General features: G+C 38.9%; 1 protein-coding gene across 1 annotated transcript in view; it reads right to left on the bottom strand.

Annotated features, from left to right (window-relative positions):
• Positions 1 to 1,360: 1,360 nt before the first annotated feature.
• Positions 1,361 to 12,119, bottom strand: part of LOC126427254 (zinc finger MYND domain-containing protein 11-like) — a gene marked incomplete in the record, with an annotated part of 213,101 nt that continues 202,342 nt past the window's right edge. The window contains 1 exon segment of the mRNA XM_050089512.1: positions 1,361 to 4,439. Coding sequence (XP_049945469.1) covers positions 4,317 to 4,439 — 123 coding nt within the window.

Below are 12,119 nucleotides of genomic sequence, written 5' to 3' on the forward strand. Positions count from 1 at the left end.
GCATATAAAATATCATCAAAAAATTCTCCCGAACAGAATTGAAGAAACTTTAGACAAATAACTAGGAGAATATCAGGGTGACTTTCAAAAGGAAAGATATTACACAGAACATATTTTTTAAATTTAAAATCAATAATCGTGCCAGGGAATGTTAACCGGCAAATCTATTATGGTATCTTTTACTTATTTCAAGAAAGTATTTGATTTGATAGACAGAGAAATAATAGACAAAATCATTAGAGAAATTAGTGTTGAAGTGAGATTAGTAAACACAATTAGTGAAACTCCAACAAATACATTATCAATTATCTTAAGTGAAATTCACGAGAGAAATATTCAGCCCTTTGAAATAAAACCTGGTGTTAGACAAGGAGACAGTTTATCACCTTTACTGTGTAAATGTGTTTTAGAAGGAAAAAAGTAAGAATCTGGAATTTGGAACCGAGACATAGAGAGAGGAGAAGAAGAAGAAGAAGAAGAAGAAGAAAGGATAAAACTGGATCAATAATTCTGAGAAAGAAAAGAAATGGAACCAAGAGAATTAATCAACCTTTTTACAGACAATTTTGCAATACTTTCAGAAAATCTGACAGAAGCAGTTACTCAAATAAATCTTCTGGAAAAAAAATAGCAAATAAAAGTCGTTCCAAAATTTCAACAGAGAAAGCCAAATTCATGACAATTACAACAAATGCGCCAAAGTACACAGAAAAACAGACAGGTAAAAATAAAGAGAAATAATTAATTTAAATATCTTCGAGAAACTGTACAGCAAAATGGGCTAGAAAAATTTGCAATAGATGCTACAACCTCATAAAATGGAATTAACATATACACACAAATGGTAACGATGAACTATAAGCAGGAAAGAAGAGAGGTGCTTGAAAGACAGATAATTAGAAAAATAATGAGTGCAATTTAAATTACACATGGCTGGAAAATGAGAAGTAATGGCAAAGCAAAAATTAACTTTTTTTGTACACTTCTACCAAATAAACGAGAACTGGTTAATGAAACAAAATATTGATGTATTTATGGAAAAAGGAACAACAATAGCATAAAAACGAGAGAAGAACAACAAAAAACATCACAGTTCGCAAACAACAATGGGAAACTTTTTTTAAGAATAACGTAGTAAATTTAGAAGGCTTTCAAAGCAGAAGATATGAGAAAAAAGAACAATATGGGCAAAAGACCGTATTAAGAAGTCAAGAGACAGAAGATGAAGGAGTACTGGGAAAATAGGAAACGACAAAGAAAGTAGTTATATGGTTCCAGATCATCATCATTAAAGAGATTAAAAAGTAAAAATAACAATAATAATAATAATAATAATAATAATAATAATAACAATGACACATGCTTTGCAAAAACACCACAGGACCACACTTAAAAAGCAGTTTACAACAGAATGGAAGAGAAGTAGATGAGTATATACGGCAGAAACAAGTTTGCATTTCAATTAACATTTGTCTCCTCTTCATAGTTTTCATACAACTTTTACTAATAACCCATAACCTCACAAGCCGTTCACTGTTACCTCTCCTGCCTGTGATGTTCTACTAACAAGGAATATCCAGAAAATAACCTCTGTTTTGGTGTAGTGTGTTACGCTGCAACAGTGAGAAAGGAAAGTCGCTTGTTATTCGCTAACAGTAGCCTTTCAAAATAAGCGCTGCAATTTAAAATCCTGCCGAATGTGAAATCTGCTATGTAATGCTGCTCCTAGTAGCAAAAGATCTCAATGCAGTTAACATTACATCATAAAATTCGTGCCACGTACGAACAGTCATGTTGTTTATTTAAGAATGGAAAGATGAATGTTAATGATGAGGCAGTATGCAAACTGAAAATGGAGGAAAAACCTCATTAGGCAACCTTTTTGACAGGACTTTGATTTATCATCATCATCATCATCATCATCATCATCATATGAAGTGGTGATGATAGCTATGATGATAGATACGCAACACAATCTGGTACCACCCATTTCGGACAACTGCCCCACATGGCATAACAGCACCGACATCATCTGACCTAATGGAGACAACACCCACAAATCTCACTGTTCTGGCCAAGCAAAATAGAACTTCAAAAATAACAGTGACACTGTCCATCACATAATTGTCACATTCTCGGGGCAACAACAATTGTTGCTCTTAAGCAAACACTAATTCTCCTCCTTTCTTCCTTTCAAACATCGCTTCAAAAAATATAAATATACACATTCACGAGTTCGCACTTACGTAAATATCTACACAGATTCAATTGGACCCCCGCACCTCCGAGGCATCCCTCCGAAACGGCACCTCGCCGGGATGCACCGACCTCTGCTCTGGGGGACAGACTCGTCCCGGGTGTGCGGCGGAGAGTGTCTTATACGAGAGAGCACAAATCGATACACACGGGTGCGTATTCTTTGGAAAAAAACATCTGACTAATATAAAAAAATTACACTGCTTATTGACTTTATAGTTTCTTTTTGAAATACAATAATTGTTGTTATAAACACCTGGGCTTGCCCATTGTCCAAACAAAATATCTTCCTGTAATGCAACAACACTTCACTTTAAATGTCAGTGGCTACATGTTGACCATGTATAACTATCACTCACAGTTTTAAATTCAAGACACAGTCACAACTGGCTCACATAGGTAAACAGTGAAGGATGAGTTGCTACAGGGAAACTGGATTTATAAATGTAAGGAATGCCTACACGTGTACTGTGACAAGACTGTTGCAAGTTCTAGACACAAAAAACAGTTGCAGTTACGGAAACCTTGGGTCACGTCACAGGCTCGTAGAGCTGGTCGGCTATCGTGTGGAAGGAAAAAAGGTCTCAGTTTTATTAGGAGAATAGTGAATGACAGGTGAACAGACAAAAGAGACGAAGCGATGCTCTTCCTATCTTTCCAACTCACACAGACAAAATGTACAAAGAGGTGGTGTGCAGAGTGCATTTTGAACATAACAACAGACATATCACAACATCAGTGCACTCTGAGAGCAGTACGTCACAGAACGTAACAAGTGCCATTTTACTAAATCTGCACAACTAAAGGTAATTAATCGACAGCAATTGTCAGCAGTTTAAATTTCGTACTGTGTCAAACGAGACCGTGTTATTTACATTACCACAGAGATAAATTATACAGCGGAGACAGAAAGTAGAAATGAGCGAAGGGCGAGCTCACCGCAAAACTCTAGGAAAATCCTGTCTCTCTCGTTTGGTACCCGTACAACTGTGTCATTTGTAAACAATCTGCTACTATTTTCCGCACCATCCTTGGCCAGAAAAGAAGCATATTCAATTTCACAATTTCAATTTTTTCTGAATAGCTGTGACTACTGGTCTGTATAACGACAGACCTGGGCTCCACACAATCACTCGGTGGAATTGAAAAAGTCCTGTCAGCAGTACTTATAACTTACGAGACGTACCCACTTTGCAAGAAGAAATCTGCACAAAGGTTTACAAAATGTGTGAAACTAGCAAGAAATTGCAGTTACAGTGGCGTTCGGTCTCAGACGAGCTGTAATAACTATCAGATCGATAACGTTCTGCCAGACCAGCTGCCGAGAAACGGGCACCCTCCCTTCTGTTTCCGACAAACATTTTCAAAGGTCCGTGTAGAATATCACTCGTATAGGTAGATTAAAGAATATACCGCAGATCTGACAATCTAAAGAGGACCTAGGTAGAGCCCAGACAGAAGCAATGGAAGAAGTAAACAGAAAACTGTTCGGCCAAAAGGTAAACTGATGGACAACATGGGAAAAAACCTGCACTCTGTGGTCCAACAGGACCTGTACAGAAATAATAAAAATAATAACAATAACTCATCAAAGCTGAGATACTCCGCCTCAAGTTTGAGCAATTTCTAAGTCACAGAATGACAAACATACGCTCTCTGTAGTTCTATATCGACAGTGAAGTCTGGCCGAGCCTCTACTAACCAAAATGTGCAGTAACGGAAACAAAATAAACCGAAACTTTAACCCACCTGCCGGCAGCCGATGCGGCAGAATTTGTCACTCTGACAATCTACAGAGTCTGTGCACCCTGTTACGAGGAAATATTGTAATAAAAATTTACGCAACACTGACTGCTCCAGAGTGTGGCGCACCACCACGTCGCCTGCCGAAACAGACTCCACCCTCAGTACTCGGTATAAGCACAGTGGCGGCACACTCGGGCCGCAGCTCCTTCCCCGGCGCGTCGCTAGCCCGGCCGCAGCCAGAGCACACTACACGAAGCAGCTGCAGCATTGTCTGAGGCGACGCGTCCGGGTCTGCCGTGCGCCCAGGCAGCGGTCTAGCGCTTGCGGCGGCAGAAGCGCTTGTGCTCCTTCTGCCAGTGCAGCTGCTGACAGTCGATGCTGCAGTACGCCGTGTTCCAGCAGCAGTGGTAGATGGCCTCGCTCTCGCAATTGTAGCACTGAAACAGGAGTGCGGGGCTCGGTAAATGCACGTGTCCACTGAAGTTCAGTATAATTTAGTTATTTACATTTTCCACTTGACAAGGGGGCATTACAGACTAGGGACGAGAAAAACCGACCGACCGACGAGTATTTTACTTCAGAATAACTGCAATCTTTTGGTATTTGCTTGCTCTCTGCTACTAGCAAACACGTACGACCTTTTCAACTGTAGACAGAAAACTAAATATTCGAAACAGCTGAAAATGCAAATGTGCACTCACCATTAAAATTGCTACACCAAGAAGAAATGCAGGTGATAAAAGGGTATTCACTGAACAAGTATATTATACTAGAACTAACATGTGACTACATTTTCACGCAATTTGGGTGCATAGATACTGAGAAATCAGTACCCAGAACAACCACCTCTGGCCATAATAACAGCCTCGATACGCCTGGCCATTGAGTCAGAGCTCGGATGGCGTGTACAGGTACAGCTGCCCGTGCAGCTTCGACCCGATACCACAGTTAATCGAGAGTAGTGACTGGCGTATTGTGACGAGCCAGTTGCTCGGCCACCATTGACCAGATGTTTTCAATTATTCAGAGATCTGGAGAATGTGCTGGCCAGGGCAGCAGTCGAACATTTTCTGTGTCCAGAACGGCAACATTTTCTGTGTCCAGAAAGGCCTGTACAGGACCTGCAACATGCGGTCGTGCATTATCCTACCGAAATGTAGGGTTTCGCAGGGATCGAATGAAGGGTAGAGCCACGGGCCGTAACACATCTGAAATGTAACGTCCACTGTTCAAAGTGCCATCAATGCGAACAAGAGGTGACAGACTCTTGACCCATGGCACCTGATACCATCACGCTAGTATGGCGATGAGGAATACACGCTTCCAATGTGCGTTCACCGCGATGTCGCCAAACATGGATGCGACCATTGTGATGCTTGTAAACAAAACCTGGATTCATCCGAAAGAATGTCGTTTTGCCATTCGTGCACCAAGGTTCATCGTCGAGTAAACCGTTGCAGGCGCTCCCTGTCTGTTGATGCAGTGTCAAGGGGTAACCACAGCCACGGTCTCCGAGCTGGATAGTCCGCGCTGCTGCCAAACGTCGTCGAACTGTTCATGTAGATGGTTGTTGTCCTTGCAAATGTCCCCATCTGTTGACTCTAGGATCGAGACGTGGCTACACGATCCGTTACAGCCGTGCGGAAAAGACACCTGTCATCTCGACTGCTAGTGATACGAGGGCCGTTGGGATCCAGCACGCCGTTCCGTATTACCCCTCCTGAACCCACCGATTCCATATTCTGCTAACAGTCATTTGGATCTTGACAGACGCAAGCATCAATGTCGCGATACGATAAACCGCAATCGCGGTAGGCTACAATCCGACCATCATCAAAGTCGGAAATCACAACAACGTTTCACCAGGCAATGACTGTTTGTGTATGAATGAAATCTGTTTGTGTATGAGAAATCTGTTTGTGTATGAGAAATCTGTTTGTGTATGAGAAATCTGTTTGTGTATGAGAAATCTTGGAAACTTTCCTCATGTCAGCACGTTGTAGGTGTCACCACCGGCACCATCCTTGTGTTAATGCTCTGAAAAAGCTAATCATTTGCACATCACAGCATCTTCCCTCCTGTCAGTTAAATTTCGCATCTGTAGCATGTCATCTTCGTGTTTGTAGCAATTTTAATGGCTAGTAGTGTATTTTTCTTTCTTTCTTTTTTTTCTTTCTCCACAGAACAAGTTTGGTAGGGCACCTTGTGAGTTCTGAAAGATAGGATATCATCTTTGCATGATAGTGAAAAGGAGGTCAACCTACAGGTCAACACATTATAGAAATCAGTATTTACAAACAGATTGGACAATAATTTGCCGTTTGGGTTCATTCATTCATTACTCAAATTTTAACCATTATAATGTAATTGTGGCTGGAAATTCTTATATTTTGGCCACTATCTAAACTGTTCATTTGAATGTTTTAATAGAGCAGTTTTGGTTTTGTCAGCAAAATGTCACTTTATTCATATTCACATTAAAAAGTAAAAATACGTAACATATTTGGGAGGGGGGAGGGGGGGGGGGGGGGGGGAAGCTGTTTCATTTGAAATAGTTAAAGGAAAAAGAACACTACAATTTTTACATAAAAGCTTATTATTTCTCTGCCATTTCTATGAAATAATAAGAAAGAGGATGATGCGGCACGAGTAATAAATTGAAAACTTAACGAACAATTAATAGTTTATGATAAAACCAGAAATTAGTTCATATGCTGCCTGTACCTACACGACATACCTTCACCTGCTTGTAGCCCCCAGAAACAACTTAATACAAAAAACAGATTTCCCCAACCATAGTTTTGACGCTTTAACACTGACTATTTGCAACGCCCAAGTAGTGGTACAATCCTCTATTACGACTGATTTTTAACTTTGAATCATTAGTAGAATACTGGTCAATTTTTTGTAGTATTCAAACTCACCATACTTTTCATGAAAAACAGGAAATGGACGGACTAAGTCTTTTTTTACCTATTTTATTTGATTTATGATTCTATGTATCTTGAAATGTATAATGAATGCAAACGCCTGAGAGGTTCATAAAATTTTTCAGTCTTTGTGCAATGTCTACATTTATTGTTCAAAAGTAATAATAGTAATGAAAAACAAAACATCAGTTATTTCAGAGACTGTGACAGTTAGGTTATACTGGAGATGAAAGTAACTGGTGTAATTGAAAGTAACTGGTGTAATTGAAAGTAACTGGTGTAACTGAAAGTAACTGGTGTAACTGAAAGTAACTGGTGTAACTGAAAGTAACTGGTGTAACTGAAAGTAACTGGTGTAACTGAAAGTAACTGGTGTAACTGAAAGTAACTGGTGTAACTGAAAGTAACTGGTGTAACTGAAAGTAACTGGTGTAACTGAAAGTAACTGGTGTAACTGAAAGTAACTGGTGTAACTGAAAGTAACTGGTGTAACTGAAAGTAACTGGTGTAATTGAAAGTAACTGGTGTAATTGAAAGTAACTGGTGTAATTGAAAGTAACTGGTGTAATTGAAAGTAACTGGTGTAATTGAAAGTAACTGGTGTAATTGAAAGTAACTGGTGTAATTGAAAGTAACTGGTGTAATTGAAAGTAACTGGTGTAATTGAAAGTAACTGGTGTAATTGAAAGTAACTGGTGTAATTGAAAGTAACTGGTGTAATTGAAAGTAACTGGTGTAATTGAAAGTAACTGGTGTAATTGAAAGTAACTGGTGTAATTGAAAGTAACTGGTGTAATTGAAAGTAACTGGTGTAATTGAAAGTAACTGGTGTAATTGAAAGTAACTGGTGTAATTGAAAGTAACTGGTGTAATTGAAAGTAACTGGTGTAATTGAAAGTAACTGGTGTAATTGAAAGTAACTGGTGTAATTGAAAGTAACTGGTGTAATTGAAAGTAACTGGTGTAATTGAAAGTAACTGGTGTAATTGAAAGTAACTGGTGTAATTGAAAGTAACTGGTGTAATTGAAAGTAACTGGTGTAATTGAAAGTAACTGGTGTAATTGAAAATAACTGGTGTAATTGAAAATAACTGGTGTAATTGAAAATAACTGGTGTAATTGAAAACCAGTTGTTCCACTGAAAACCACCATCCCTATTACAAATGCCCCTCTTAAGGCCTCTGTAAATGATCAACTCATTTGTAAAATTTAACCTCACTTCTGAAGCAGCTGTCACACTGTACATATCACACCATGAAATATTTTGACACTAGTGAGCATTGTACAAGGTGCAATGCAGGGCATAAACTTTAAACCTTGAAATCCGCTCTAGTTGCCAGATATTCAAAGTTACAGATATTAGTTTGGCAAGCAACTAGCTATTATTTAATAAACACATGCCTAAAAAGGTCAAGCTTGTTTGTCAAATTGGTCGGCAAATCCCTCAATATTTCAAAATACTGCTGATGTTCAGCAAACATCTCAAACAGAACGGCAACTCTCAAATAATTTGTCAAACACAAAGTCTGACAAACTGTCGGATCTTCTACAGACGCCTTCAGATTCTCTTCGTACTTTTAGCATTTGAAGGTAAATGCATAGACACCACCTCCCTAACACAGAAAGAAAAGTTTTGGAGCGCTGTTAAGTACGATGCATTTCAAGCCTTTTAACAGAGCCCCAATGGCTGAGTGTGTGGTCCTGTAACGGCAAAGTCGCTGGTTTGACTCTCAGCATTAACAATTAACAACAAATTCTTTTAATTTCACATTAATTTTCAAATGAGAATGTTGATAGACAAATACTGAATCTCAAGATTTTAAACATGGCTGCAGCAGCAACTGACTTGAAACTTCAAAGGCAAAGGTCCCGAGTTCGAGTCTCGGTGGGGCACACAGTTTTAATCTGCCAGGAAGTTTCATATCAGCGCACACTCCGCTGCAGAGTGAAAGTCTCATTCTTTATACTGACTTTTTGATCGCCCAGTATCAAATTATACTGGTAGATGAGCAAGTGCTCCGCCCCCCGCCCCCTCCCCCCCCCCCCCCCCCCCCCTCTCTCTCTCTCTCTCTCTCTCTCTCTCTCTCTCTCTCACACCACACACACACACACACACACACACACACACACACACACACAAACAAAGAAGAAAGAGAGAGAGAGAGAGAGAGAGAGAGAGAGAGAGAGAGAGAGAGAGAGAGAAGTCAATATGCGTACTTGCTCTCCTTTGTATGCTGGCATAGTCCACTTGCCCTGGACAGCAGACTCGAGTGACGGGTCTTCTGTTAAACAGACAGCTACGGAGACTGGCAAGCCGACTGCTAGTGTGTACGGAGACTGTGTGTTTAAAGTTGATGTTGGAGGATCCACTGGTGGGTTTAAAATGAATTTAGAGACCTCATCTCATTTATTATCTCTAGTTTGGAAACATATGCTCTGACACAAACAGGACACCACTCAATAATTAATAATCTTTCCATATACTTAAGAAATTCTGGGTTCTTCTGTAATGACAAACATACAGACGAATTCATATTACAGCCATTATTTTTATTTCGAGATTTCTTAAATGTCGGTTGCAAATTAACTTTGTAATATAAATTATAATGTTAAGGAGACTAATAAACAGATGCCGGAAGTACTGAGGTACTGAATCCAGAATTTGATTTTGGTGTGCAGTCACTGTTACAAAAGTTGACAGCTTGCTCAAAATGGTGGTAATTGTTAAAAATACACAAAAGTTCGAACAGCTTCTGTTTTCTTCCCCGTGGAGGTGCAGTAATACGGTGACTACAGTTTTCAGATAATTTGAACTGAGGCAGAATGTGAAACCTATCTCAGCAGAAGACACGATTAGCTCCTGCTCCACGGCAGGTAGTCCCCGGTGCCGGCTCGCCGCCACGTTTGGTGTCTGCTCTTTTTTTGGCCTCGTAGGCTAATTAGAGACCGTAAGATTTCTGCTGCAGCCATGTTTAAAATCTTGAAATATGTACCTGCCCAGGTTTCAAAGGCTGTTTCGAAATACATGGACATCTCATTTAAAATCCTGAAACAGGTATGGCTATTGACTTCACTAAACAGTGTGAGAGACGCCATTTGACACCGAATTATACACTAATGTTCCAGTGGATATCACTCTTAAGATTATTGAAGGTAACATTCGACAACATAAAACTTTAAGTGAGCTACAGTTGTCGGAACTTATGTCACTACTGCAGGTTGTACTAGATTACAATTACTTTCAGTTTAATGGTAAAGTGTATGAGCAACCATTCGGCTTAGCCATGGGTTGCCCGTTAGCTGTCATCTTTGCTGACATCTTTGTGAATGCACTAGAAGAAAATTTCTTCAAAAACAACCCTACGTTAGGCAATAAGATTTCTTTTTATGCTCGTTATGTTGATGATATACTCATACTATTTCAAGGATGTGACCAAGATCTACAACAACTGTTTCACGTTTTCAACAGTTTCCACGAGAAAATGAAATTTACAAAAGAGATACAAAATAACAAGAGAGAACTCCATTTTCTTGATTTGAAACTTAAGTTATCGGGTAACACTATTAGCTTCGACATTTTCCGTAAAGAAACTTTTTCTGATAATATTATTCCAGCAGATTCCTGTCATCCTCAAACTCACAAGATCGCCTTTTTTCATTCTGCAGTTCATCGCGCTGTGAGCACACCTTTAGCACAGAATTGTTTTGAGAATGAAATATCTTTATTAAAATCAATAGCTACTAACAATGGATACGACCCTAAATTAATTGACCAAATTGCTAAGAAAAAAACAGCTGTAAAATTTTCTACTTTAGGAGATAACAGGGCAAAAAACTATGAGAGTAATAACTTTATTTCTATTCCATTTTTAGGGAACGTTTCATATAAGATAAAAAGACTTTTACAGAAACAGTACGGTTATAGAGTTGCTTTTTTCCGTAAATAATAGCCTCAAACGTAGAGTAATTCATAATATTGGAACACGAGAAGAACTCAGCACTAAGTCCGGTGTATACAAAATTACTTGTAACGACTGCCCAAACTATTACATAGGGCAGACAGGTAGACCCATTAAAGTTAGGTATAAAGAACACAGGTTAGGTAAAAATGGGGAAAACGTATATAATTCCACCTTTGCTGAACATCTATGGCTCTTACAGCACACGCCAAGTGAACTGGACGACGTAGAGCTGCTTCATGAAGCTAATAAAGGTTACAAACTAGACTTGCTCGAAGAATTAGAGATTTTCAAGCATCTGTCTCTAAAAGATGGTTTTGTTCTTAATGAACAGGTGCAGCTTCGAAACAAAAATTTTTTAGACGGTTTCAAACCCCTCATTGCCTTAATGTAATATAGTCTGGCTGACTAAGAGTTATTTTCTTGCTTGTTATGCCAGTGAAATGTGCTTTTCCTGTCTTGTTGGGATTCTACATATTGTGATGTTTGTTAGTTATGAATTTCAATGTGTATGTGTGGTTAATTGACTACTATGTTTTATTCATAATGACAGACGGTTTCGTTTTATTATAACATTTTGGTTGTTTCGCTAGTATGTATTTCACTGCCTACGTTACGCGAGACTCTCGCGCCTTACAGTAGTGCCCTCTCTCGTTAGATGTTCCAAGCGCAAGCTTTATCTGTTTGACACTAGGACACAAGTAAATTTGGTTCTATATTTCTATTTTACATAAATGTCTTTAATTGGTGTGATACGTTTTATTTATTAAGACAAAGTTTGAATTAACACAACCTTTAGTAATTTTGATGCGCTTATGTATGTATTTATGGATTGTAATATGCGCGAGTGTGGCACATGCAAGTGCCCTCTCTCGGCGAAACAATCAGCCTTAGTGCCTTCACACTCGTGTCTCAATAGTTCATAGGCGAAGTAACATTGTTAAACTGTTCGCTTTGATCCTGTGCCCATTACACATGTTGTACAAATGGAGATGATATTTTAATTATTGACGACGCCTTTTGGCATAATTGTTTTATTATTCTCCAGTGCATGATGTAATTTTAGTAAGTACTAAAGATTTTGTGCCTGTATTACTTTAGCAATTTCACCATTATTTAAGCTTCTGTTTCTCACTTTCGTTGATATGGCTTTTCTAATGAATGTGTCTTTCTGTTCAGGAAGTTTTACTTCTGATGAAGGTATATTTATATGTACCGAAACCTTCGT

Source organism: Schistocerca serialis, chromosome 11 (assembly GCF_023864345.2).
Source record: "Schistocerca serialis cubense isolate TAMUIC-IGC-003099 chromosome 11, iqSchSeri2.2, whole genome shotgun sequence".
In the NCBI taxonomy this organism is placed as follows: domain Eukaryota; kingdom Metazoa; phylum Arthropoda; class Insecta; order Orthoptera; family Acrididae; genus Schistocerca; species Schistocerca serialis.